At 53.2% G+C, this 27,253-nt stretch overlaps 2 protein-coding genes across 2 annotated transcripts; one reads left to right on the top strand and one right to left on the bottom strand.

The window, feature by feature from the left end:
• Window positions 1-766: 766 nt before the first annotated feature.
• Window positions 767-24,420, top strand: LOC136488752 (cysteine-rich receptor-like protein kinase 44). The gene is made up of 8 exons (XM_066485579.1): window positions 767-1,206; window positions 2,008-2,148; window positions 20,897-21,036; window positions 21,117-21,375; window positions 21,486-21,708; window positions 22,788-22,941; window positions 23,056-23,634; window positions 24,082-24,420. The coding sequence occupies exons 3-8, from the start codon at window positions 20,908-20,910 to the stop codon at window positions 24,418-24,420; spliced, it is 1,683 nt and encodes a 560-aa protein (XP_066341676.1). The 5' UTR covers window positions 767-1,206; window positions 2,008-2,148; window positions 20,897-20,907.
• Window positions 16,345-18,459, bottom strand: LOC136488753 (uncharacterized). The gene is made up of 2 exons (XM_066485580.1): window positions 18,181-18,459; window positions 16,345-17,328 (listed from the first exon to the last, which is right to left on the bottom strand). The coding sequence occupies exons 1-2, from the start codon at window positions 18,457-18,459 to the stop codon at window positions 16,345-16,347; spliced, it is 1,263 nt and encodes a 420-aa protein (XP_066341677.1).
• Window positions 24,421-27,253: the final 2,833 nt, after the last annotated feature.

Raw genomic sequence — 27,253 nt, 5'->3', positions numbered from 1 at the left:
TGCTAATTGATACAAGATAAATCCTTCAAAGTAAATCATATATCCTTCAAACTATTTAATGATTACATGTAGCAGTGATCAAATGTGAATATGGTTCATCTATACCATTATGTTGCTTGTTGATATAAAAGAAATCAAACATAAATAAGATGAACATGATTATAATATTTCTCATCAATATAAATGATATATTAATTTATTTATATCTAGATTTAAATCAAATTTATTCCATGCCAAATTGCTTTCTCCCCAAATGTTCACATACTACAATCTTCTACGGACCAAAATATTCAGGATCATTGACTGACCCTATAGACCAAGGGAGGATCACTGTATATATCAGACATGCAGACGAGCTGCCATCTCTGTATCAGTTGCTAGTGTATACTTTTGCAGCATGTAATGAATCGTGTCACAGTCCATGCCAGGTGCGACGGAAGGGATTTGGCGCGCAATGCTCATCTCTCGTGCACACCCGTAGCCGATCCGCACGGTGTACCTCGGCTCGACGAGATCGCCTGGGAGCACGAGCTCTTGCCGTCGTCTCGCCAAGAGACGGCTTCTCCCTCTTTCTTCATTTATTGCGCTGGATGGAGGTGTTTTCTGCAATTTTGTCATCATGGAGACGGCATCTCAAAGCCCGTTGTACGTGCCCTAAAACTTCGTCCCTCACCTTCACTTCACGCGTGCAGGTGACCCGGCGCATGCACCGCAATTATTGTACCTGCTTCTTGGGTCGGCATCAGCTTTTGCTGAACCAGCATTGGAGACTTGGAGTCAACTAGCAGGTCTCCTCCCTTGGGCCAAATGCAGAGGTCCAACAACCAACATACTTCTGTTCGCATTAATATTGAATCTCGATAAAGCATAATCTACTCCAACCTCACTGGTTGCCGCCCTCTCCTTTCCTTTCCTCTGCTCACCATCGCTTCAAGGAGGGTGGCCATTGCAAGATTGCTTCAGGCTAGTGACCCTGATTCTGCTATATATTTAATTCTGAAAAGGTTTTAGGGAAGTTTATTTGCGCCAGGCTGCCAGCTCGATGATCGTAGCTCTGTGTTTACTACCAAATCTAACATGGCGACTCTGAGCATATACATGTGGATTTTCATCACATACTACTAGTTGTTGCCTTGTTGGTCCTCAGATACTCTTGTGTGCTCATCGTTTCTAAGGAGGTTGATTGGTGTTGTAGCAAACAGCAAGGTGACAAAAAGCCAGTAAAACCTTTTCGTGATACTATATTCTCTCTGTTAGTCATGTTTTATTTTTCTTACCAGGAGTCATGTTAAATAGTTCGTGACCCTTTTGTTGGTACTCTGCTATTTTTGTAATTTTGTCTCTCATATTTTGGAATAGTAGAGAGACGGATTCTTTCAGTTCTCTCCTCTCCTCTAGTATTCTTGTAATATCTTAGCTTATGCTTAAACTTACTCCACACAATCCTGTCAGCCAGCACACCCCCCACAACAGTAGTCTTTAATTTCAGTCTAATTGAACAAGTATTCTAAAGTCATGTTTTTTCTTTCTTATACTACGTATATATTTCGGTTCTCGAAGAAAAGCTTTCTACCAGTCGTCCAGTAGTATGTTTACGAAATACTCCTTTTCATACCGTGAAACTAGTCCTTCCTATGTTTCAGATGAAATTCCCGTTCAAGATCTGTGTTTATGAAAAGTCTTCCTTGATAACATGCTCGTGGAATATTTCGCTGCTGTCTGACCTCTGCTCTCAACCAATCCGCTGTCCAAATCGTATAGCAAGTTAGTACCACTGAATTCCATAGTGACCAATATGACATTAGCTTCCCTAAAACCTTTCAGAATTTCTTCCGAAATAGTACTTGAAATGCCAGCCTTTTTGCAGTAGAAGACAATTGCTTTACTACCAGGCTACATGAACTCTTCTTATTGCAGCATGAATTTTTTTCTATATTTCAAATGTTTAAAATGTTTTGATGGTCCATTGTCCATCAAAAGATGACACTTTTTTTCTTGAACATGCAGGAGAACTACATATCATTGCATTAAGAAGAAAAAAAAGGGGACCCTTAAAAAACACCACACACCCACAAAAGGAAACTACAAAATCCAAAGATCTGGAATTGTGTAAATATTGAACCTTCATCCTTTGAAAAGTTCCTCTAGGTGACTGCATGAAATTCCTTTTGTTTGGTTGTCTTTCAAATTGGGCATATGATGCTCAAGATAATTCCTGCCCATTCCCATATTATCATAATTTGAGTAGTTGCCAGATTGATTCTTTATTTACCACCATACTTCTCTGAAATCCTTGGATGTGAAACTGACATGGTGGGTTTGTTGGTCTGGTCCCACATAGCAGAGTACAACAAATGCTGATTAAGGGTTTCGAAACTCTGGACTGGAAGATAATGAATTTTGTCCATGTGTCGGTGTTTTGGGTCTGGCGGATCCTCAACCGACTAGTGAAAGTGTACTGCGTGCCCCTAATCCCGGATGGTGATGCAAAGAGACATAAGGTTTATACTGGTTCAGGCAATAGGTGCCCTATATCCAATCTGAGAGAGTGATCTTGTATTCCTTGCATCGAGGTGCTTGTAGTAGGGGCTTACAAGCTGAGCGAGAGAGGGAGCTAGTCCCAGGTCTCTGCGTGGAGTGGCGTGGGTTGCTTGAGATGTTGATCTCTTACAGTGAAGAAGCGCGTGTGTTACAGAGCGTTGTGCGTTGTTTGCACCTGTGTGTCTGTCTGTGTCCCTGTTCCCCTAGAAGTGGCCCTGGTTGCTCCCTTTTATATTTGAAGGGAGGCACAGGGGCAGTACATGTATTCGCTACGTGGCGTTTTGTGAGCGGAGGCGGTATGCCGAGCCCTGTAGCTCATCATTGTGGCGGCATGGTCGGTGGAGCGGCCTTGTCCTCGGTGCACTGGAGCGACGCGCCGGTCACGCCTGATCCTGTGCGACATGGGAGCTCCCACGCCTGATCCTGTGCGACGTGGGAGCTCCCGTGGCTTGGCGCAGGGCATGGTGCGTACTGCAGACGACGTGCCGGTTGCTGTATGTTGACAACGTAGAGAGCCAAGGCCCAGTCGGTGTAGAGGCTGAACCATTGTGGGGGGCTCGGCGGGTGCCAGTCCCGAGGCTACATGAGCCCGGAAGCGGATAGCCGAGGCTCGGAGGGAGCAGTTGGTCTTGTACGTCGATTCCGAGGCTACAGGGACCCGGACATGACTCTCCACGCCGCGCTGTCCTTGGAGCAGGGGTTAGGCAGCACAGTGCAGCACGGGTGTCAGTCGTGGGCATAGTGCCGAGCATAGCGGCCGGTAACCCCTGCCCTGTCCTGTCCCGGACGGTATGGCGTCGATGTGACTCCCATCTCGTCGGCCGCTCCGCTGTATTGAGCCATCGTTTGGCTGACGTCGCGGGAGTGGTTGGACGCGTTGGCTGGATGTGACGTCCCATCCGAGAAGTCGATCAAGGCGAGAGTGACGGGGTTGATGCCGAGCCGGCCTCGAGCGAGTCGGAGAATCGGTACCTCATCCAAGGCCTTACGGGCGGCGCCTCGGGCGAGGCGGAGAATTGGTACCTCGTCCAAGGCCTTACGGGCGGGGCCTCGGGCGAGGCGGAGAATCGGTACCTCGTTCGAGGCCTTACGGGCAGGGCCTCGGGCGAGGCGGAGAATCGGTACCTCGTTCGAGGCCTTATGGGCGAGGCCTCGGGCGAGGCGGAGAATCGGTACCTCGTCCGAGGCCTTACGGGCGGGGCCTCGGGCGAGGCGGAGAATCGGTACCTCGTCCGAGGCCTTACGGGCGGGGCCTCGGGCGAGGCAGAGAATCGGTACCTCGTCCGAGGCCTTGTGGTTTCATTTTGGGCCGAGCCCGCTTCGGGTGAGTAGGGATACTGTCCGAGGTGGGCCGGGTGGTCCAGCCGAGCCTCGGATAAGGTGGGGGTTTGCCGGTGGTTGTCTCTTGGCTTCGATATTTACAAGGTCTAAGCGATTTTTTCGGTTCTTGCTTAGGGGACCCCTTTTTATGGTACCCGACAGTAGCCCCTGAGCCTCGGGGAGAGTGTGAGCGCTCTTCCTGAGGTTTTGACGAGACTTGGCTCGCGGCAGCTCCTGGCGGGATGGTATTTCGTACTCGAGGCCTCGGTGGGTGCGCGCGAGTGCACCTGCCGGGTGTAGCCCCCGAGGCCCTAGAGGAGTGGATTTATTCCTCCAGGGGCTTTTCTCATGTTGAGCGAGGGGTTTTATCGCGTTTGCCGAGCCCACAAGTGCGAGTTCGGGTCGCTGGGCCTCGGCTTGGTTGCATGAAGAGCCCCCGAGCCTCTGCTCGGAGCAAGAGGGCGATCAGGAGTTTTCCTATCTTTTTTGTGTGGCCATCGCGCATCCTTTTCGTTCGGAAGGAGGGGTGGAGTATGCCAGGCTACCCTCGGTGGGCGCGAGCAGTGACACCTCTGGTGAGCAATTATCGGGTAAGTCCGAGTGGAGGCCCGTGCCCCATTCGATAGGGGTCGGCTAGCGGTCCAGAGACGCACTCCAAAAGTACCAGAGGGCTTCTCTAGTGGGTCATAGGGCTGTTTGATTAGCCCTGGGGGCTCGGTGCCTCCCTACGGTGGGATCCTATTCAGAGACATCCCTGCCGGTCTCGGACATGACTTAGGGCATCCCAAGCAATTACTTGCTTGGGCCTCGGCCATGTACGGGCTCACCTATAGTCATCCCTGACTTTGTTTGTCCTGGGGCGGCTGCCGAGACCCTCGGGGGGCTAGCCTTCGAACCCCTGGACCGTAACGGGCTCGGTGCCTGGTTCCTTAGTCTGAAAGGAATGGGCCTCGGCTTGGTTGCAGGAAGAGCCCCCGAGCCTCTGCTCGGAGCAAGAGGGCGATCAGGAGTTTCCCTGTCTTTTTTGTGCGGCCCTTGCGCATCCTTTTCGTTCAGAAGGAGGGGTTTTTATCGCGTTTGCCGAGCCCCCGAGTGCAAGTTCGGGTCACTGGGCCTCGGCTTGGTTGCATGAAGAGCCCTCGAGCCTCTACTCGGAGCAAGAGGGCGATCAGGAGTTTCCGTGTCTTTTTTGTGCGGCCCTCGCGCATCCTTTTCGTTCGGAAGGAGGGGTGGAGTATGCCAGGCTACCCTCGGTGGGCGAGTAGTGACACCTCCGGTGAGCTGTTACCGGGTAAGTCCGAGTGGAGGCCCATGCCCCATTTGATAGGGGTCAGCTAGCGGTCCAGAGACGCACTCCAAAAGTACCAGAAGGCTTCTCTAGTGGGTCCCAGGGCCGTTCGATTGGCCCCGGTGGCTCGGTGCCTCCCTACGGTGGGATCCCATTCAGAGACCTCCCTGCTGGTCTCGAACACGACTTAGGGCATCCCAAGCAATTGCTTGCTTGGGCCTCGGCCATGTACGGGCTCGCCTATAGTCATCCCTAACTTTGTTTGTCCTGGGGCGGCTGTCGAGACCCTCGGGGGGCTAGCCTTCGAACCCCTGGACCGTAACGGGCTCGGTGCCCAGTTCCTTAGTTTGAAAGGAATGGGCCTCGGCTTGGTTGCAGGAAGAGCCCCAGAGCCTCTGCTCGGAGCAAGAGGGCGATCAATAGTTTCCCTGTCTTTTTTGTATGGCCCTCGCGCATCCTTTTCGTTAGGAAGGAGGGGTTTTTATCACGTTTGCCGACCCCCAAGTGCGAGTTCGGGTCGCTGGGCCTAGGCTTGGTTGCAGGAAGAGCCCCCGAGCCTCTGCTCGGAGCAAGAGGGCGATCAGGAGTTTTCCTATCTTTTTTGTGCGGCCCTCGCGCATCCTTTTCGTTCAGAAGGAGGGGTTTTTATCACGTTTGCCGAGCCCCCGAGTGCGAGTTCGGGTCGCTAGGCCTCGGCTTGTTTGCATGAAGAGCCCCCGAGCCTCTGCTCGGAGCAAGAGGGCGATCAAGAGTTTCCGTGTCTTTTTTGTGCGGCCCTCGCGCATCCTTTTTGTTCGGAAGGACGGGTGGAGTATGCTAGGCTACCCTCGGTGGGCGAGCAGTGACACCTCCGGTGAGCTGTTACCGGGTAAGTCCGAGTGGAGACCCATGCCCCATTTGATAGGGGTCGGCTAGCGGTTCAGAGACGCACTCCAAAAGTACCAGAGGGCTTCTCTAGTGGGTCCCAGGGCTGTTCGATTGGCCCCAGGGGCTCGGTGCCTCCCTACGGTGGGATCCTATTCAGAGACCTCCCTGCTGGTCTCGAACATGACTTAGGGCATCCCAAGCAATTGCTTGCTTAGGCCTCGGCCATGTACGGGCTCGCCTATAGTCATCCCTGACTTTGTTTGTCCTGGGGCGGCTATCGAGACCCTCGGGGGGCTAGCCTTCGAACCCCTGGACCGTAACGGGCTCGGTGCCCAGTTCCTTAGTCTGAAAGGAATGGGCCTCGGCTTGGTTGCAGGAAGAGCCCCCGAGCCTCTGCTCGGAGCAAGAGGGCGATCAATAGTTTCCCTGTCTTTTTTGTACGGCCCTCGCGCATCCTTTTCGTTCGGAAGGAGGGGTTTTTATCGCGTTTGCCGAGCCCCCGAGTGCGAGTTCGGGTCGCTGGGCCTAGGCTTGGTTGCAGGAAGAGCCCCCGAGCCTCTGCTCAGAGCAAGAGGGCGATCAGGAGTTTTCCTATCTTTTTTGTGCGGCTCTCGCGCATCCTTTTCGTTCAGAAGGAGGGGTTTTTATCGCGTTTGCCGAGCCCCCGAGTGCGAGTTCGGGTCGCTGGGCCTCGGCTTGTTTGCATGAAGAGCCCCCGAGCCTCTGCTCGGAGCAAGAGGGCGATCAGGAGTTTCCATGTCTTTTTTGTGCGGCCCTCGCGCATCCTTTTCGTTCGGAAGGAGGGGTGGAGTATGCCAGGCTACCCTCGATGGGCGAGCAGTGACACCTCCGGTGAGCTGTTACCGGGTAAGTCCGAGTGGAGGCCCATGCCCCATTTGATAGGGGTCGGCTAGCGGTTCAGAGACGCACTCCAAAAGTACCAGAGGGCTTCTCTAGTGGGTCCCAGGGCCGTTCGATTGGCCCTGGGGGCTCGGTGCCTCCCTACGGTGGGATCCCATTCAGAGACCTCCCTGCCGGTCTCGAACACGACTTAGGGCATCCCAAGCAATTACTTGCTTGGGCCTCGGCCATGTACGGGCTCGCCTATAGTCATCCCTGACTTTGTTTGTCCTGGGGCGGCTGTCGAGACCCTCGGGGGGCTAGCCTTCGAACCCCTGGACCGTAACGGGCTCGGTGCCCAGTTCCTTAGTCTGAAAGGAATGGGCCTCGGCTTGGTTGCAGGAAGAGCCCCCGAGCCTCTGCTCGGAGCAAGAGGACGATCAGGAGTTTCCCTGTCTTTTTTGTACGGCCCTCGCGCATCCTTTTCGTTCGGAAGGAGGGGTTTTTATCACGTTTGCCGAGCCCCCGAGTGCGAGTTCAGGTCGCTGGGCCTAGGCTTGGTTGCAGGAAGAGCCCCTGAGCCTCTGCTCGGAGCAAGAGGGCGATCAGGAGTTTCCCTGTCTTTTTTGTGCGGCCCTCGCGCATCCTTTTCGTTCAGAAGGAGGGGTTTTTATCGCGTTTGCCGAGCCCCCGAGTGCGAGTTCGGCTCGCTGGGCCTCGGCTTGGTTGCATGAAGAGCCCTCGAGCCTCTGCTCGGAGCAAGAGGGCGATCAGGAGTTTCTGTGTCTTTTTTGTGCGGCCCTCGCGCATCCTTTTCGTTCGGAAGGAGGGGTGGAGTATGCCAGGCTACCCTCGGTGGGCGAGCAGTGACACCTCCGGTGAGCTGTTACCGGGTAAGTCCGAGTGGAGGCCCATGTCCCATTTGATAGTGGTTGGCTAGCGGTCTAGAGACGCACTCCAAAAGTACCAGAGGGCTTCTCTAGTGGGTCCCAAGGCCGTTCGATTAGCCTCGGGGGCTTGGTGCCTCCCTACGTTGGGATCCCATTCAGAGACCTCCTACCGGTCTCGAACACGACTTAGGGCATTCCAAGCAATTGCTTGCTTGGGCCTCGGTCATGTATGGGCTCGCCCATAGTCATCCCTGACTTTATTTGTCCTAGGGTGACTGTCGAGACCCTCGGGGGCCCAGCCTTCAAACCCCTAGACCGTAACAGGCTCGATGCCCAGTTCCTTAGTCTGAAAGGAATGGTCCTCGGCTTGGTTGCAGGAAGAGCCCCCGAGCCTCTGCTCGGAGCAAGAGGGCGATCAGGAGTTTTCCTGTCTTTTTTGTGCGGCCCTCGTGCATCCTTTTCGTTCGGAAGGAGGGGTGGAGTATGCTAGGCTACCCTCGGTAGGCACGAGCAGTAACACCTCCGGTGAGCTGTTATTGGGTAAGTCCGAGTGGAGGCCCGTGCCCCATTCGATAGGGGTCGGCTAGCGGTCTAGAGACGCACTCCAAAAGTACCAGAGGGCTTCTCTAGTGGGTCCTAGGGACGTTCGATTGGCCCTGGAGGCTCAGTGCCTCCCTACGGTGGGATCCCATTCAGAGACCTCCCTACTGGTCTTGGACACGACTTAGGGCATCCCAAGCAATTGCTTGCTTGGGCCTCGGCCATGTACGGGCTCGCCCATAGTCATCCCTGACTCTGTTTGTCCTGGGGCGGCTGTCGAGACCCTCGAGGGCCCAGCCTTCGAACCCCTAGACCATAATGGGCTCAGTGCCCAGTTCCTTAGTCTGAAAGGAATCAGGTGGGGGATATTCCCCTCCCATCGGCTGACAACGGCGGGTGCGCCTTTTGAGGCTATTCCTCGGGGAGACAGAATGGCGCCTGCCATCACTGCGGTCGGATGCGACGCAACGTCTGTGGATGGGACATTACTATGTGCGTGCAGTTAATAAGGAAAAGGTGGATGCGTGGGCGGTTTAGTCGGATCTGGATTAACTACGCGCTAGATCTGAGGGAAACTTCTCCGGTTTCATCGCCCATCTGTTTCACCCTCTTCCCTCCCTCATAAATACATGACGAGCCTCGCCCCACCCCTCCTTACCTTGCCTGCCTGCGTTCGCCCTTTCTGCCCTCGAGTGGTTGCTAAGAACAGAGGAAGAGAGCGTCGGGGAGAAGAAGGGAGAAGGGGGAGGAAACGCGAGAGAGAGAGAGAGGGATAGCGAGAGCACGCCGTACCGCCGTAGCCACATTCTCCACCGCACCCATGGCTGGCGGGACTATTGTCATCCAGGCAGATCCTTGGTGTCTGTCCGACGTGTCTATGGCGACGCTGCAGTCGCTCGTCGACGATGGTCTCCTCCACCCAGTTACCGACCCCAACAGACCAGAGTGGATTGCTTCGGGGGGCAAGCCGGAGCCGAGGCCACGCGATGGCTACATCGTGAGCTTCGTGGCCTTCCACGAGCGCGGTCTTGGCTTGCCGGGGGACTGGTTCATGCGGGCGCTCCCGCATTACTACGGCGTGGAGCTTCACAACTTCAACACCAACTCCATCGCACAGGCGGCCATCTTCGTCACCGTCTGTGAGGGGTACCAAGGCATAACCCCCCACTAGGAGCTGTGGCTCCACTTCTTTCGGGCGAGGCTCAACACCAAGCCAGCGGGCACGCGGAAGGCATTGAGGGCCGGCGGCTGCACTCTCCAAGTGCGCCAAGACAGGCAACCCTTCTACATCCCAGCCCAGCTTGCGTCGTCCAACCGCCGCTGGTACAATACCTGGTTCTACCTCCGCAATGACGACGGTGGGCTTCCCCCCTATACCGGGCAGGTTGTGGAGAGCCAGCCGAAGAGGTGGAGGTATGGCGTCCCGTTGGTTGATCAGCCCAAGCTGTAGCCGCTCCTGAAGGTGCTGGAGAGGCTGCGTAGCTGCAGCTTCACGGCGGCCATGGTCGTGGTGGCGTTCCACCGCCGGAGGGTGCTGCCACTGATGGCTCGGTGGCAACGCCTGTTCGAGATGACACCAGGTGAGCCAATCGACGGCATCTGGTTGTCCGCCGTCACCCTTTCCGACGAGGAGGTTTTGCGTTGGGTGAGAGAGACGGTGGAGGGGCGGTAGAGGAGCAGTGAGCTGACCCCATTCCCGATGCACCCATCGCGGGGGTACATCTCTCTGGTAAGTCACGCGCCGTTGCGGCCGCCGAGGCCTCCTCACTCCTTACATTTTCAATCTGTTCCCTTATTTGCGTTTGCCGTTCCTGCAGGGGATGAGGGATGTGCAAGCCTCCCCGCCGCCCGTTCCTGAGGATGCAGAGCGGCGGGCGGCGAATAGGGCACATGCCGAGGCATACAAGGAGCAGAAGGACGCCGAGGAGGCAAGGTGCAAGAGGAAGAGCCTCAAGCGCGACGAGCTGGAGAAATGTCGCCGGCAGCAGAGGCACGACGGTCTCCCGGTGGAGCCATCTCCGTCACCATCGTCGATGGATTCTTCGAGCGATGACGACGAGAGCGAGGTGAGGCAGCGTCCTCTGGACCATCTCCCTAACGTCAGGGGGACTGCGCCCGGGGCATAGGTGAGCGGCCCGGTGTTTCCAGGAGGAGGAGGAGAGGACGCCTCGGGGCTAGCGATCGCCCGCCCCGGGGCCGAGGCCAACACGCCCGAGGCACGGGCGTTGGGGAAACGCGCCGTCAGCCCGATGGGCTCGACGGCAGAGGTGGAATAGGTGATGGCGGGGGTGACCCAATAGCCTCCGTAGAGGGTAGAGGGGGCGTCAGAGTCTAGCGAGGGCCGACCGGCACCAGCGGACACGGGGGCCGTGCCACCGCCGCCACCACCACCGTTGAAGAGGACAAGGGACACAGTGCAGAAGCTATTGTGTCCCCGTTCGAGGTAAGTGTTTTGTCAGTGGAGTTTGCAGCATCTTCCACTCGTTCTTTGGCCGTATGCTGACCTTGTGAGTGTTTTGTCTTCAGCCGGAAGCGTCAGGAGGAAGCGCCCGCCTTGGCGCCACGTAAGGCGCTCAAGGTGAGCACCAGCTCCACTGCCCGATGGGTGGTGGAGGCGCAGGCCACCATACAGCGTGGCGCGGTGTCGGCCAGGGCCGACCCGAAGGAGCCGGTCGCCCAAGGAGAGGCTGCCGAGGTGGCCATGAAGCAAGCGGGGGAGGAGGCGCCTATGCCCCACGAGGCCGAGGCCCTCGAGCTAGGTGAAGTCGAGGCGCCTTCAATCGCTGAGGCCACCGAGGGCGAGGTCGAGGCCCCTAGGACCTCTGAGGCTGAGGTGGCGGAGGCCGGGGCTCCCAGGACCACCGAGACCGAGGTGGCAGAGGCTGGGGCTCCCAGGATCACCAAGGCCGAGGCAGCGGAGGCCGGCTTGGGCGCGGCGGAGCCAGCGGCCCAGGATGCGGAGATGGAGGCTGGGCAAGCTTCAGTACCGCCCCCGGTCCAAGACCCGCCGCCATCGCAGAAGAGCGCCCCAGAGGTGCAGGTCCATTCGATCTCCTCCGATGATACTTCCTGGGGGAAGGAGGTGGCGGACGCCAAGGCGGCCAGTACTGTGGAGCAGCCAGCTCCGACTTCTGGCAAGGGGAGCTCAGCCCTTGTCCGGGTACAACCCGAGCCCCGCGGGTGGGATTGCCCGCGTGTCTTGTGGTGGAGCCGAGATGACCCTGAGGGGGAGCCTCTGTTTGCCCTTGAGGATGCGGCCGAGGGGGCGCTGGGGCTCCTTCGAGCAATTCCGCCAGCTGGCGGAGCAGTCACTGCGGACAGCGCTGTTCGTCATGGCTGACGATCTGCCCGGCGTTGCCTAGGTGCGCGCTTTCTTTCCTTGTGCTGTGTCGTCTTTTTTCTTGAGTTTTCTCGCAGTGCTTGACGTCTGTTCTACCTATCCAGGAGCTTGAGGCCCGGTCCCTCGGGAAGTCAATGTTCCTTCGGCGTGAGAGGGACGTCTGGGATCAGTTCTGGCAGTAGAAGGACCTGCTTGCCAATGCTAATGAGCTTCTGTCGGCGCGGAGCACAGAGGTGGAGGACCTCCACCTTCGCTGTGCTGATATGAAGGCCGAGGCAACCATGGCTTGGGAGCAGGCCGTCCCTTTGGCGGCGCGGATCAAGGAGCTAGAGGAGGAGGCTAAGGCCACTAGCACGGCACTGGCCAGGTTGTTCAAAGAGGAGGTGGTTCCTCCTACGCCGACCGCCAACGCTGGCGACCCTGAGTTTTGACCTGGGCCAAAGGGGCCATGTAAATAGATTAGGACTTACCATAACGCTTGTGGCCGTCGAGGCCTTTTAAAGTACTTGTGTGTATACGCTTTTTAATCATTTTATTGTATTTCCGAGCCTCTGCCCTCTGTCTCGTCTTTGAACATATCTCTTGCAAAAAACTTCCTCGGAGCCTAAGCTGCCCCTCGGGCAAAAGGTGGTGAGGGAGTTGCCGTAGCCCAGAGGCGTAGGCCGTCTCGCGGCTCGACCGACCTTTTGGCCCTGAGACAGACTTTCGGTCCTTAGGTTTTTTACAATCGATTTGCCAGAGTACGCGAGAGAGTTTGGCGTAGAATTTTTTTTCAAAAAACGACTAAAAACGATGTCTGGGACTTAGGGGGGTCCCCCTTCTAGCCCCCGAGGGAGGCTCAGTTCTGCAGAGGCAGAGCCGAGTCTTGTTCGAGCCCCACGGTGGGTACCTCTGTAGAGGCAGAGCCGAGTCTCCCTTATAGCGTTATCGTAACGCCGATCCCCCATCGATGGGCTCGGGGGGTTTCTCGAAAAATTAGAACAACTAAAGAACGTTTCTTTATTGTATTTCGAGAAACAATGTATACGATGCTTGGAATTTTAAGGGTAGAAGCGACGTAGCTGTTCTATGTTCCAAGCGTTGATGAGGATTTCGCCCTTCTCGTTGGCTAGCTTGTAGGTCCCGGGCTTTAGCACTTGGGCGACGATGTACGGCCCTTCCCATGGCGGGGTCAGCTTGTGGCGGCCCTTATTGCTCTGCCTCAGTCTTAGCACCAGGTCGTTCACCTTCAGGTCTCAGCTTCGAATGCGCCGGGCTTGATAGCGACGTAGGGCTTGCTGGTACTTGGTCGAGTGTAGCAGCGCAACGTCTCGGGCTTCCTCCAGTTGGTCGAGGGCATCCTCGCGGGCAGTGTGGTTGCTCTGCTCGTTGTAGGCCTGTAGCCTCGGGGAACCGTACTCCAAGTTAGTGGGGAGGATGGCCTCGGCTCCATAGACCAGGAAGAATGGTGTGAACCCCGTGGCTCGGCTCGGAGTGTTCCTCAGGCTCTAGATGACCGATGGGAGTTTGGTAAGCCATTTCTTGCCAAATTTCTTCAACCGGTTGTATATTCTTGGCTTGAGACCTTGTAGGATCATGCCGTTGGCACGTTCTACTTGGCCGTTTGTCCTAGGGTGTCCTACGGCCGACCAGGCCACACGGATGTGGTGGTCATCGCAGAACGTCAGGAACTTATGGCTGGTGAATTGTGTCCCATTGTCAGTGATGATGGTGTTTGGAACCCCGAACCTGTGGATGATATCCGTGAAAAACAGCACCGCTTGCTCGGATTTGATTCGAGTGATCGGACGAGCCTCAATCCACTTGGAGAACTTATCGATCGCTACCAGCAAATGGGTATAGCCCCCGGGGGCCTTCTGCAGAGGCCCAACCATGTCCAGCCCCCACACGGCGAATGGCCATGTAATGGGGATGGTTTGGAGGGCTTGGGCCGGGAGGTGCGTCTGCCGCGCATAGTACTGACATCTATCGCAGGAGCATACCAGCTTGGTGGCGTCAGCAACCGCCGTTGGCCAGTAGAACCCTTGGCGAAAGGCGTTTTCGACGAGCGTCCGAGGCGCTGCATGGTGCCCGCAGGCTCCTACGTGCAAGTCCCAAAGTAGGGCTTGGCCTACCTCGGTGGTGATGCACCGTTGGAGGACGCCGGATGGGCTTCACCTGTACAACTCGCCATTGCTGAGGACGTAAGTTTTGGCTCGTCGCGCAAGCCGTCGGGCTTCGGTCCTATCTGTAGGAAGCTCTCCGTGAACGAGGAAATCAAGGAACAGGACTCACCAGTCCATGCCCTTGTTGGCCTCGGGAGGCTCCGCATTGATTTCTGTGGCCTCGAGCTCGGCCGCAGGGGTCTCGGTGACAGAGGGGGCCTCAGGCCCTGCGGTGGGCTCGACCGGTGGGCCCTCTTCCACCGCCGAGGCGTAGTCGATGGAAAGCTTGTGGAGGTCTCTGGTGAAGATGTTTGGGGGGACCGGGGCCCGTGCCGACGCCATCTTTGCCAGTTCGTCCGCGGCCTCGTTGAATTTTCGCGCAATGTGGTTGAGTTCGAGATCGTCGAACTTGTCTTCTAGGCAACGCACCAACTTGCAGTACGCCTCCATTTTGGGGTCATGGCAGTTCGACTCCTTCATCACCTGATCGACGACGAGCTGTGAATCGCCCCATATGTCGAGACGCCGTACTCCAAGTTCGATGGCGATCTACAAGCCATTGATGAGGGCTTCGTACTCGGCTGCGTTGTTGGAGGTGGTGAAGTGGAGCCGAATCATGTAGCGTATGTGCACTCCGAGGGGTGAGATGAAGAGCAGACCCGTGCCTGCCCCGATCTTCATCAGGGACCCATCGAAGTACATGGTCCAGCATTCCGCCTGGGCTTGAGCAGGTGGCAGTTGGGTGTCGGTCCACTCAGCCACAAAATCAGCCAAGACCTAAGATTTAATTGCTTTCCGAGGCGCAAAAGACAGGGCTTCCCCCATGAGTTCGACGGCCCACTTGGCTATCCTACCCGAGGCCTCCCGGTTCTGGATTATCTCTCCCAGAGGGAAAGACGACACCATGGTCACCGGGTGGGACACGAAGTAGTGACGCAGCTTGCGTCAAGCCAAGACTACAGCATAGATCAGTTTCTGGATGTGGGGGTAGCGTGTCTTAGTCTTGGAGAGCACCTCGCTGATGAAGTAAACAGGTCGTTGGATGGGTAAAGCATGCCCCTCTTCCTGCCTCTCGGCCACTATGGCTGCGCTGACCACTTGGGTCGTTGCGGCGACGTAGAGTAAGAGGGCCTCGCCCTTGGTCGGCGGCACTAGGATGGGAGGATTGGTGAGCAGTGCTTTGAGCTTGGCGAGGGCTTCTTCGGCCTTGGGGTCCAAGAAAAGCGTTTGGATTTTCTCAAGAGGCGGTACAGAGGCAAGCCTTTTTCGCCAAGGCACGAGATGAAGCGGCTCAGGGCCGCAAGGCATCCCATAACCCTCTGCACTCCCTTGAGGTCTCGGATTGGTCCCATGTTGGTCACGGCCGAGACCTTCTTTGGGTTGGCCTCGATGCCGCGCTCCGAGACTATGAATCCCAAGAGCATGCCTCGGGGGACCCCAAAGACACACTTCTTGGGGTTGAGCTTGATGCCCTTCTCTCTGAGGCATTTGAAGGCTACCTCCAAGTCATCGACGAGATCACTAGCCTTCCTGGACTTGACCACGATGTCGTCCATATAGGCCTCAACGGTTCGCCCGATGTGCTCACCGAAGACCTGGGTCATGCACCGCTGGTACGTGGCCCCTGTGTTTCTGAGGCTGAACAGCATAGTCACATAGCAGTACATGCCGAATGGGGTGATGAAAGAAGTCGTGAGCTGATCGGATTCTTTCATCTTGATTTGATGGTAACCGGAATACGCATTAAGGAAAGATAGGGTTTCGCATCCCGCAGTGAAGTCGATGATTTAGTCAATTCGAGGTAATGGGAATGGAACTTTTGGACATGCTTTATTCAAACCGGTGTAGTCTACACACATCCTCCACTTCCCATTTTTCTTCTTAACTAATACGGGATTAGCTAACCACTCTGGGTGGGACACTTCCTTGATGAATCCGGCCGCCAAAAGCTTCTACACCTCCTCACCGATGGCCCTTCGCTTTTTTTCATCGAATTGGCTCAGGCGCTGCTTCACCGGTCTAGAACCGGCCCGGATGTCCAAGGCGTGCTCGGCGACCGCCCTCGGTATGCCCGGCATGTCCGAGGGACTCCACGCGAATACATCGGCATTCGCGTGGAGAAAGTTGACGAGCACGGCTTCCTATTTGCTGTCGAGGGTGGCGCTGATCCTCAGCGCCCGGTCGTTGGAGCAGGTGGGGTCGACTGGGACAAGCGGCCTCTGCGGGCTTGAAAGTCCTAGCACGACGCTTGGAGTTAGGCGCCTCGCTACCAAGTCGGTCGAGGTTGACGATGAGGGTCTCGGCCTCCACGAGAGCCTCAGCGTACTCGATGCATTCGACGTCGTAGTCGTATGCATGCTCATGCGTGGACTCGACAGTGATGACGTCGTTGGGGCCCGACATCTTGAGCTTAAGGTAGGTGTAGTTGGGGATCGCCATGAACTTGGCATAGCATGGGCACCCTAGGATGGCGTGATAGGTCCCCTTGAACCCAACCACCTCGAAGGTGAGGACCTCCTTGCGGTAGTTGGAGGGAGTGCCGAAGCAGACGGGCAAGTCGATGCGGCCGAGGGGTCATGTGCGTTTCCCTGGCACGATGCCATGGAAGGGCGCGGCATCGCCTCGGAGCCATGACTGGTCGAGCTCTAGGAGCTGTAGGGTGTTGGCGTAGAGGATGTTGAGGCCGCTGCCTCCGTCCATCAACACCTTGGTGAGCTGGGTGTTGCCGATAATCGGGTCGACGACGAGTGGGTACTGTCCGGGGTTTGGGACATAATCGGGGTGGTCATCTTGATCAAAGGTGATCGCCTCCCGAGACCAGTCGAGGTACCGGGGAGTGGCCACCTTAACCGAGAAGACCTCTCGGCGCTCCTTCTCTCGCTGGCGCGCCGTGAGGCACGCTGAAGGCCCGCCAAAGATCATGAAGGCATTGTGCACCTCGGGGAACCTGTCGTCCTTGTTGTCATCCCTATCGCCGGCGCCCTTCTTCTTGGCATCGTCATTGGGGAGTCCGAGCTTGGCATAGTAATGCCGGAGCATGGTGCACTCTTCGAGGGTGTGCTTCATCGGGCCCTGGTGGTAAGGGCAGGGCTTCTTAAGCATGTCGTCGAAGAGCCCGGGGCCTCTGGCGGGGCCTCGGGGGTTCTTGCGATCTGCGGCTGCGACTAGACCGGCCTCGAGGACCTCCTGCTTCCCTTGTCGACCCTTTTTCTTTTTATTGGGGAGGTGGGAGGCCGAGGCCCCGGGGGCCTCGTCCCTCCGCTTCCCCTTGGCATTGCTATCGGGGAAGATGGCCCCAACAGCCTCTTCGCTCGAGGCGAAGTGGGTGGCGATGTCGAGGAGCGCGGCCGCCGTGGTCGGCACGTTCCGGCCTAACTCTAGGACCAGGTCTCGGCAAGAGGTGCCGGAGAGTAACGCCTGGACAATTTCCGAGTCGTTGACGTGGGGCAACTTGGTGCATTGCTTGGAGAAGCGTCGGATGAAGTCTCGGAGAGACTCATCCGACCTCTGGCAACAACTCTTGAGGTCCCAGGAGTTCCCGAGGTGCATGTATGTGCCCTGGAAATTCCCGAGGAAGACCTTTACCAAGTCGCGCCAGTTGTGGATCTGCAAGGGAGGGAGGTGTTCGAGCTAGGCTCTCGCCGAGTCTGACAGGAACAAGGGGAGGTTGCGGATGATGAGCAGGTCATCGTCCGCGCCGCCTAGCTGACAAGCCAGACAGTAATCGGCCAGCCACAGCTCGGGATTGGTCTCGCCGCTGTACTTTGCGAGGTTGGCTGGTTGCCAAAACCGGGCCGGGAAGTGAGCGCCGCGGATGGCCTTGCTGAAGACTCGAGGGCCAGGTGGCCCAGGAGAAGGACTGCGGTCCTCCCCACTATCATAGCGACCGCCTCGGTGCGGGTGGTAGCCTCGGGCGGGCCCCTCGTTGTCGTGGCGCCATCGCCTGCTGACCACATCGTGGTCGCCTTGCGCCTCGCGTCGGTCGCTGAGGCGGTCGTGCACCGAGGGGGCCTTGTTGGCTGTCGGTGCCCGAGTAGGCTCGGGACGAACCGAGGCCTCTCTATCCTATCGAGGCGGTGCCGTGGGTAGTTCCGAGGCACCTCCGCGCCGTCGAGAGGCGGAACTTTTGGCCTGCTGTACTGCGGCGGTCTCGAGGAGGTCTCGAAGCTCGCCGTGGACCCGTCGCCCCTCCGAGGTAGAGGCCTCGGGCATTGTTCGAAGAAGCATCGCTGCTGCCGCGACGTTCTGACTAACACGATTGAAGATAGGGGGTTGCTGGCCCCCTTCGTTGTTGTTGATGTGGCGGTTGACGTCGCGAGCCCTCCACCGGGCTGCTCCGCCATCACTGCGACCCCACTGCTCTTGCTCAAGAGTGTCTCGGAGCTGCTGTAGGAGTCAGTCTTGTTCGACCTTGGCCTGAAGCTCACGGAGCTGCTCTAGGTCCAGGCGTCGAAGTTCCTCGGGGGCAAGGTTCTCGTTCCACGCTGCTCGGGGCTTGACGCGTGGAGGTGCGGCGCCGCCTGCCCCCTCGGGGGGCGGGGAGCGATTGCCTGCCCCTTCATCCTCATTGCTCGTGATTGGCATCCCGAGCTCGACGTTGAAGCACTGTCGAGTGGGTTCGTAAGTGCCTCCGTCATCAGAGTCGGAGTAGCCGAAGCAGTAGTCGCTCATGGCCATGAAGCGGCGCATGGCTTCAGGGTCGCGAAGCCCGGAGAAGTCCGCTCCGGCCCACGCCTCGTCCTCTTCTGAGGAGTCAGCGTGGGTGTGGGTCGGGGTTGTGGCGATGAGGTTGAGGGCAAAACATTGGTAGGTGGCGGCGGCATTGTCCAACCCGAAGGGGTACGGGGACGATGTCGTCGCCGGGCTCTGCTTCGCCGGAGCCGACTCCTCAGGAGGTGGCGGGGCAGAGCTTGATGATGGGGCGTCGCTGCGCGCCACCGGCGTCTTTCCCTTGCCCATGCTTAAGCTAGACAGGTCCCCAACCAGGGACTCTATACCAACAGCCGGGTATGGGATACCGGCGGAGCGCGGTGCGTCGCCCTGAGCTCGCGCGGAGTTGGGGTGGTCCCGCCCGCGTCGTGCCTGGCGAGCGTGATGAGAGCGGCGGCCTGGGCATCGCCTGCGCCTAGGCTGCTGGTACACGATGTCGTCGTCGATCGATGGGGCTCTGGGTGGGAGGAGTACCATATCGTACTGATGTCCTAGAGACTGAACTCTAGGCTCCCGAACCAGATCACCGTGCCGTGACACAGTGGTCGCACGGGGTCTGCCATCTGAAACTTGTTGGGATGACTAAGCTGACAAGTAGTAGCTCCCCTACCTAGCGCGCTAACTGTCGGTGTTTTGGGTCTGGCGGATCCTCAACCGACTAGTGAAAGTGTATTGCGTGCCCCTAATCCCGGATGGTGATGCAAAGAGACACAAGGTTTATACTGGTTCAGGCAATAGGTGCCCTACGTCCAGTCTGAGAGAGCGATCTTGTATTCCTTGCATCAAGGTGCTTGTAGTAGGGGCTTACAAGCTGAGCGAGAGAGGGAGCTAGTCCCAGGTCTCTGCGTGGAGTGGCATGGGTTGCTTGAGATGTTGATCTCTTGCAGTGAGGAAGCGTGTGTGTTACAGAGCGTTGTGCGTTGTTTGCACCTGTGTGTCCGTCTGTGTCCCTGTTCCCCTAGAAGCGGCCCTGGTCGCTCCCTTTTATAGTTGAAGGGAGGCACAGGGGCGGTACATGGCGTTTTATGAGCGGAGACGGTATGCCGAGTCCTGTAGCTCGTCATTGTGGCGGCATGGTCGGTGGAGCGGCCATGTCCTCGGTGCACTGGAGCGACGCGCCGGTCACGCCTGATCCTGTGCGACGTGGGAGCTCCCGCGGCTTGGCGCAGGGTATGGTGCGTACTGCAGACGACGTGCCGGTCGCTGTATGTTGACAACGTAGAGAGCCGAGGCCCAGTCGGTGCAGAGGCTGAACCATTGTGGGGGGCTCGGCGGGTGCGAGTCCCGAGGCTACAGGAGCCCGAAAGCGGATAGCCGAGGCTCTGAGGGAGCAGTTGGTCTTGTACGTCGATTCCGAGGCTACAGGGACCCGGACATGACTCTCCACGCCGCGCTGTCCTTGGAGCAGGGGTTAGGCAGCACAGTGTAGCACGGGTGTCAGTCGTGGGCATAGTGCCGAGCACAGCGGCCGGTAACCCCTGCCCCGTCCTGTCCCGAACGGTATGGCATCGATGTGACTCCCATCTCGTCGGCCACTCCGCTGTATTGAGCCGTCGTTCGGCTGACGTCGCGGGAGTGGTTGGATGCGTTGGCTGGATGTGACATCCTGTCCGAGAAGTCGGTCAAGGCAGGAGTGACGGGGTTGATGCCGAGCCTGCCTCGAGCGAGGCGGAGAATCGGTACCTCGTCCAAGGCCTTACGGGCAGGGCCTCGGGCGAGGCGTTGAATCGGTACCTCGTCCGAGGCCTTACGGGCGGGGCCTCGGGCGAGGCGGAGAATCAGTACCTCGTCCGAGGCCTTACGGGCGGGGCCTCGGGCGAGGCGGAGAATCGGTACCTCGTCCGAGGCCTTACGGGCGGGGCCTCGGGCGAGGCGGAGAATCGGTACCTCGTCCGAGGCCTTACGGGTGGTGCCTCGGGCGAGGCGGAGAATCGGTACCTCGTCCGAGGCCTTACGGGCGGGGCCTCGGGCGAGGCGGAGAATCGGTACCTCGTCCGAGGCCTTGTGGTTTCATTTTGGGCCGAGCCCGCTTCGGGTGAGTCGAGATACTGTCCGAGGTGGGCCGGGTGGTCCAGCCGAGCCTCGGATAAGGTGGGGGTTTGCCGGTGGTTGTCTCTTGGCTTCGATATTTACAAGGTCTAAGCGATTTTTTCGGTTCTTGCTTAGGGGACCCCTTTTTATGGTACCCGACACCATGTTTTGTTAAATACAGTAAAATGAGAATAATATGTGAGTGTCAGCATTTTATTTTTACACCTAATGTTTATATGAGTAGATTCAGCAAAAAGTTCATAAGGTAGGTTAGTGTGAATCCAAAAATCGCCGAATTTTTTAGTACTGGAGGATGTATATTTAATTGTTCATTAGTTGCTCATTATCTTAAGTTAGTTTTTTAAAGTGACACTAAATGTAACAGATATATGAATTATGAATAATGAACGATACAATACAAGGGAGGTGCCAACAGATTTCCCATGGAAACTAATAGAAGACATTACAAATGATTTTGCACTAGAGCAAAAAATTGGTAGTGGTGGATATGGGATGGTTTACAAGGTATGGCTAATGACTTTTGCTTCATATTTTTAGTTTCATCCTTCAATAATGAAATGCCTGTAATCAAATATGTGAAACAGGGAGTATATCCAAATGGACAAGAGGTAGCTGTAAAAAAGCTTTACAACATGCCAGGATTAGATGAGGATCAGTTTCAAAATGAACTTCGAATCCTTACTAGAATTTGCCATCCAAACATCGTCCAGCTCGTTGGGAAAAGCTACATAGAGCAAGATAGATGTGTCGAACACCAAGGCAGACTAGTGTTTGCTACAAAGATAGACAGGGCAATATGCTTGGAGTTTTTGCCTAAAGGAAGCCTTGAGAAGCATCTCTCTGGTATGAGGTAGTTTTGTTTAGTATGCTAGTTAGTGTTGATCCCTAAAAAAATGCTAGTTACATTTGATAGAATAATTCTGTAAACATGTGTCATTCATTTTCTTCTACAGATGAATTTTCTGGACTTCGTTGGCATAGTCGCTACAAAATAATAAAGGGGATTTGTGACGGTTTGAAATACCTTCATGGAGAAAGAATTTTCCATCTTGACCTCAAACCTTCAAATATATTGCTTGACAAGGATATGGTGCCAAAAATTGCAGACTTTGGCCTATCAAGGCTCTTTAGTGGAACTCGGCAATCGCATACTACAAAAAACCTTCTAGGGACTCTGTGAGTTAAATGACTCATTCCTTGTATATCTGTTGGTTTTCGTTTTCTTTTTTTTAAATAGTGGTATGTTTGCATTGCGCTTAAACATGTGATATTTATGATATAGAGTGCCTTTATGATTTTGATTTAGTGAAAATCAACCACTCAGTTGAATCATTAAACCCCTCCATATATAAGCTTTGGTTCTCATAAAAATTTGTAAGGCATCCCATAATAAGGTTGTTTAGAAGCCGATTCACTAGTAGATGCATCAACATAATCGACTTTCTTACCCTCTAGTCTATCAAAATGAGACATGATCATATTAACAACAGTTATAAGGTTGTTCCCAATCACAGTTTTATGATCATGTAATATCATAGCATAATCAGCATTAGTAGGGGAGAAATCATCAACTTCTTTATGGATCTTTACCTCAGGTGCATCAGATGTAGAGGTAGAAGGCTTACCGAAGATGGCCTCACGGTATTGAGTAATATTGACCCCCCGATCTTTGGAGTAGCTCACAAGGAACACTTCTAGATCGGCTGAAAGCTTGCCTTGTACCTTTTTTTTGGCAAAGATCATCGGGAAGCTCATCGATCGATGATCGAGTGATGATGTGCAATCACCCACCGTCTTCTTGCAGTCATTCTAAGACATGTTGCTCGTCCTCTCCCTCTTCTTCTTCTTCTTCTTCCTCTTCTTCCTCGTCCTCTTCCTCTTACTCCTCCTCTTCCTCTTCTTCCTCAACATTGATGATGGAGTCTATTATACTTGTCCATTTTTTTTGTAAACAGTTTCCTTTCCTCTAGAGGCAGCAACATTGATGGTGATAGGAAATTGCATGAATTAGCAATCATGGTTGAATTTTAGTCAAGACGACATTTTTTAACTTGATTGCAATTTTACTTTTAATGGGATGTTTTCTGTAATAAACATTGGAAATAGTAAGTTACCTTTTGGTCTTTTCTATGTAATGTTTTCTGTTTTTCTTATTGTATATTAGGAAGGAGATTATCTTGGACCATCTTTTCTATAAAATAAATTATTTAGGTTTACATCACTGTTACTTACGCGATGCTTCAAATATATTTCAGTGGATACGCCCCACCAGAGTATGTAGATATGGGAAAAATCACAAAGAAGTTTGATGTATTTAGTTTGGGGGTCATAATCATAAAAATATTGACAGGATCCGATGGCTACTCCACATATTCTGATATGTCCTCTTCCCAAGACTTCATTGATTTGGTATGGGAAGTTTTTTTTTTTCTTATGAGGACTATAATGTCCATTTTCTTGTAGTTTTGGCTCGAAACGTTTTCATAGTGAGGTACGGCGTTTACTGATTCACTTCAGTTGCAGGTTCAACGAAACTGGAGGACCATGTTACTGATAGTAGCATGGAAAGATGCATCGTATCTGGATGCTTATTGCAACCAAGTGAAGACTTGCACTGAGATCGCAGTGAAGTGTGTGGAATCCAACAGCCACAAAAGGCCCAGTGTAGAGGATGTCATCTCTATGTTGAACCAAACAGAAGAAACTATTGATAAGCTGTACAGGCAGCTATTTGTTGTCCAACCTCTCAATCTCTGCTTCCCCTTCGAGCCAGATAAGCTGATTCCATGCCCAGTGCAGCTAACCAACAACGCAGATCATCATATTGCCTACAGGATTCAGCCAAATACCCCAGATATCTTCGTCGGTTCACTCAATGGCATTGTACCTGCAAGATCCACTCAGACTTACATTCTGACGATGCAAAAGCAACAGAAACCACCCCAAAACCTGAGCACAATTCACATCCAGAGCGTTGCAGCCAACTTGTACTCATGGTTCAACAATGACTGCATTTTTAACAGAGCAGAAGCAATTCATGATGTGTTGAAACAGGTGAAGATAACGAGCCTTCATGAGTGTGCAAGCCAGCTAGCATTCAAGGTGCGTTCTGTAAATTTGCTGCTCAAGGGTTTTTTGCGTACCATTACAATTTCGAACTTTGGAGAAACATCTAATTTCTCAAAAAAAAAAAACTTTAGAGAAACACTAATACTATTCGTCTATTTTGAAACATACCATTACAATTCTTCGTTTCCCACAAGAATGCCACAAAATACGTATAGAGACGACTTGAGCCTAGCTGCAGGCATATACGAATCCGTATACTTCATTATAGCCCCTCTTCCTATTACCGACGCGTGAGCCTCACATGTCATCTTGTTCTTCCTCTTCTCATCTCTCCTTGGTGAGCAGCATCGGTCGCCGTCCATGGCGAGCAGCAGCAGCTAGCACGCGGCCGAGCAGCAGCAGCAGCATGCCAGCTGGGAGACACGAGCTCGCCAAGACAGGGCCACGAGAGCAGCAGCTCGCCATTGACGGGGCCATGAGCTCCACGCCGGCTGGGAGCGCCTGGGCCGCGAGCTCCGTGTGCCGCCCAAGCCGCGAGCTCCGCGCGCCGTCCAGGCCGCGAGCTCCGCGCCGGCCACGTGCGCCCCACCGCCGTCCGCTCGCCGCATGCTGCTGCTGCTCGCCTGCGCGCTAGCTGCTGCTGCTTGTGGGAAACAGGGGAGCTCGCGGAGTGCTGCTGCTGCTCGCGGCCCGGACGGCGCACGGAGCTCGCGGCTTGGGCAGCGCGCGGAGCTCGCGGCCCAGGCCCTCCTAACCGGGGTGCTGCTGCTGCTGCTCGGCCGCGTGCTAGCTGCTGCTGCTCGCCATGGACGAAGATGACCTGTGGGGCCCGCGCGTCGGTGACAGGGAGAGGGACTGTAATGAAGTATACGTATTCGTTTACGTCTGCAGCTATAGGCCCAAGTCGTCTCTATATGTCTGTGGCATTCTTGTGAGAAATAAAGAATTATAATGGTATGTTTCAAAATAGGCGAGTAGTAATGGTGTTTTTCTAAAATTCAAAAATGGTAATGGTATGAATAAAAAAAACCCCAAAAAAACAATGGCACTATTTCATGTGATATTATGCCCCTCTGACCAAAGCTAAACCACAAAACTTACGGCACCCGCAATGACTGACTCATAAGCTAGCTCTAAGTATTTTTTTATATTTTAATAGAAAAGAGAAAAAGCTAGCTCTTCATTAAGAGCTAGGCTCATACACACATTCCAAAAACATATGAGAGTGTCGTGGGGCTATCCATATTCTGAGTTATATGCTATAAATTAACACTGTTGAAGAGGCTGACTTAGAGCTAGTAACCAGCTTATACCATTACGGGTGTCCTTATCGCTCCCATCCTAACAAATATGGATCGAGATCACGTCATTTTTTTTTCTAAAGTGAATTTTATTTCTAATATACTTTTTCTCTGTTTAATTTGTCCTTTGGCATCATTGTGCAACTGCTTGATTTCGTGGTGTTGTTACACCAATACAGCCCGGAATTGAGGTATATACATAATTTTATTTTTTCTTATTTTGCCCATAGTAATATGTGATGCTTAAATCTTTTGGCGCTAACTAGCGTTTGTTTGATTTGATCAGGTATTATCCCTCAATCCTACTTTTAGCATAGACATCCATCCATTGGAGCCATGGTGCGTGCAAAGATTTACTCTCTTGAAATGATACGGATTAGCATTGATTATTCGTTCATCGAGTTCTTTAACGCAACTGTTTTTTGCTCTCACAGAACTTCTTATGCGGTACACGCAGGGTTCTAATAGGTGAGGCACGTGGCATTGAAATTTGGAACTGCAGGACCAGGGTAAGTGCTGCAATGACACTAGCTAGTCGGTCCTACATCCGTCCCAGCAATGATATAAATTCTACTGACTAGCTATGTTTAATTTAACTAAATTTATGGAAAATAGTATCAACATTCATTACTTCAAACAGATACTATAAAAATGTATTTCCATGGTACCTTGGGAAAATATTCGATGCAAACCACCTTCTCGGTGGAATCATGAAAACCCTTTACAAAAATATACTTAGAACTATTAAAAAAATAGAAACAATGTCCATTCCTAGTGCATTTATATATGTATGTTGTCACCAAATTTGAGATTTAAATTCGTTTTATAAAAAATTATAGGAAAATAGCAAATTCCGGATACATATGCACTATACTATAAGTCTAGAATTACATCCATGGTACGACGGAGTGAGTGCGTAGTAGTTGAGTGTATAGAGGCATATATGTAATTAAGATATGTGGGTTATCTATTCTTTTGAGCTAAATGCATCATATGTCTATTAACTTATGCATGGCTTTCAGTTCGGTCCATCAACTTTAAAAGTTGAATTTCGGATCTATAAACTATTTATATTTAAGTGGTTCACTATGGGTCTATATTTCTTTGTTCGGCCCTTAGATTCAACTTTTGTGCCATAAACTTTTAACCGTAGGTCCATATCACCCCTTTATTTGGTCACGTAGCACGTAGAGTCAACATTCACCATGGAATGAAATCTAAGAACCCAGAAGTTGAATCTAAGGCCAAACGAAGGGGTATGGTCCTATGATGAACAGCTTAAAAGTTAATGAATCTCTAGTGTATTTAACTCTATTATTTTTACAATCTCGTCAACCCACGATTAGAGACTTTGTTGTCTGGTAGTATTATAGCTAGATTTATTTTTTTAGTAGAATCTTAATTTATGTATTCATCATTACTATAATTGACTCGATCATTCATGTTAGAGCAACAAGATTAGAAAAGCCGGTCCTGATACTACATGGCAAGAGCCAGGACTGACCCCTGAGAAGTACAATTTATCGAAGCCCAAATAGTATGAACAAAGGGCCGGGAATCTGTCTACAGGACACTAAAACGTTTTGGTTTTGCTTAAAACACGCACCATCTTGTTCAATTTTGGCTGTTGCATATCAAAAATGCATTATTTTAAAAAGAGACGCCGCAGCAGATAAAATGATTATTTTTAGCCCACATGTTAGAATATAGGGTAAAGTATAATTTACACCCTCCAACTATCGCGAAAGTATAGATTTCAACCTCGAACTTCAAAACCGGATAACTTTGGTCCTCCAACTCTTGAAAAAGTTCAACTTTCGTCCTTCTGGGCGGTTTTGCGTATGAACAGTACTTTTGATATTCCCACGAGGCGCCGAAATTTTATATTATTTTTTAAGCATCTTAACGTCCTCGAATGAAAAAACTCAAAACTACAAAGTTGTAGATCTCATTAAGAGCTACAACTTTGGTATAAAAAGTATTTTCATTTAACTCCATACAAATAATATATTAGTGCTCTAATACGGCAATCGCTTGTTGACGATTATTATGGTGCTGAAATTTTATATTATTTTTTCGAGCATCTTACTGTCCTCAAATGAAAAAACTCAAAACTACAAAGTTGTAGATCTCATCGAGGTCTACAATTTACATATAAAAATTATCTTCATCCGCCATCGTATTGAAGGGTTTTCTATTTTTTGAAATTAGAGTCTCATCACGTGATAAAAATATATTGTCGCGTGATGAGACTCTAATTTCAAAAAATAGAAAACCCTTCAATACGATGGCGGATGAAGATAATTTTTATATGTAAATTGTAGACCTCGATGAGATCTACAACTTTGTAG

The sequence above is a fragment of the Miscanthus floridulus genome, chromosome 10 (genome assembly GCF_019320115.1).
Source record: "Miscanthus floridulus cultivar M001 chromosome 10, ASM1932011v1, whole genome shotgun sequence".
NCBI lineage: Eukaryota > Viridiplantae > Streptophyta > Magnoliopsida > Poales > Poaceae > Miscanthus > Miscanthus floridulus.
The sequence above is the reverse complement of the archived record's forward strand: the minus strand, read 5'-3'. Positions and strand labels throughout refer to the sequence as shown.

Excerpts from the sequence above, each read along its gene's own strand:
- LOC136488753 (XM_066485580.1), bottom strand. The coding sequence starts at position 18,459 with ATGCGCCGCTTCATGGCCATGAGCGACTACTGCTTCGGCTACTCCGAC. Across the intron at positions 17,329-18,180 it reads TCCGTGAGCTTCAGGCCAAG|GGCACATACATGCACCTCGG; the intron begins GTCGAACAAGAC and ends GGGAATTTCCAG.
- LOC136488752 (XM_066485579.1), top strand. The coding sequence starts at position 20,908 with ATGAATAATGAACGATACAATACAAGGGAGGTGCCAACAGATTTCCCA. Across the intron at positions 21,037-21,116 it reads GATATGGGATGGTTTACAAG|GGAGTATATCCAAATGGACA; the intron begins GTATGGCTAATG and ends TATGTGAAACAG. Across the intron at positions 21,709-22,787 it reads AAAAACCTTCTAGGGACTCT|TGGATACGCCCCACCAGAGT; the intron begins GTGAGTTAAATG and ends AATATATTTCAG.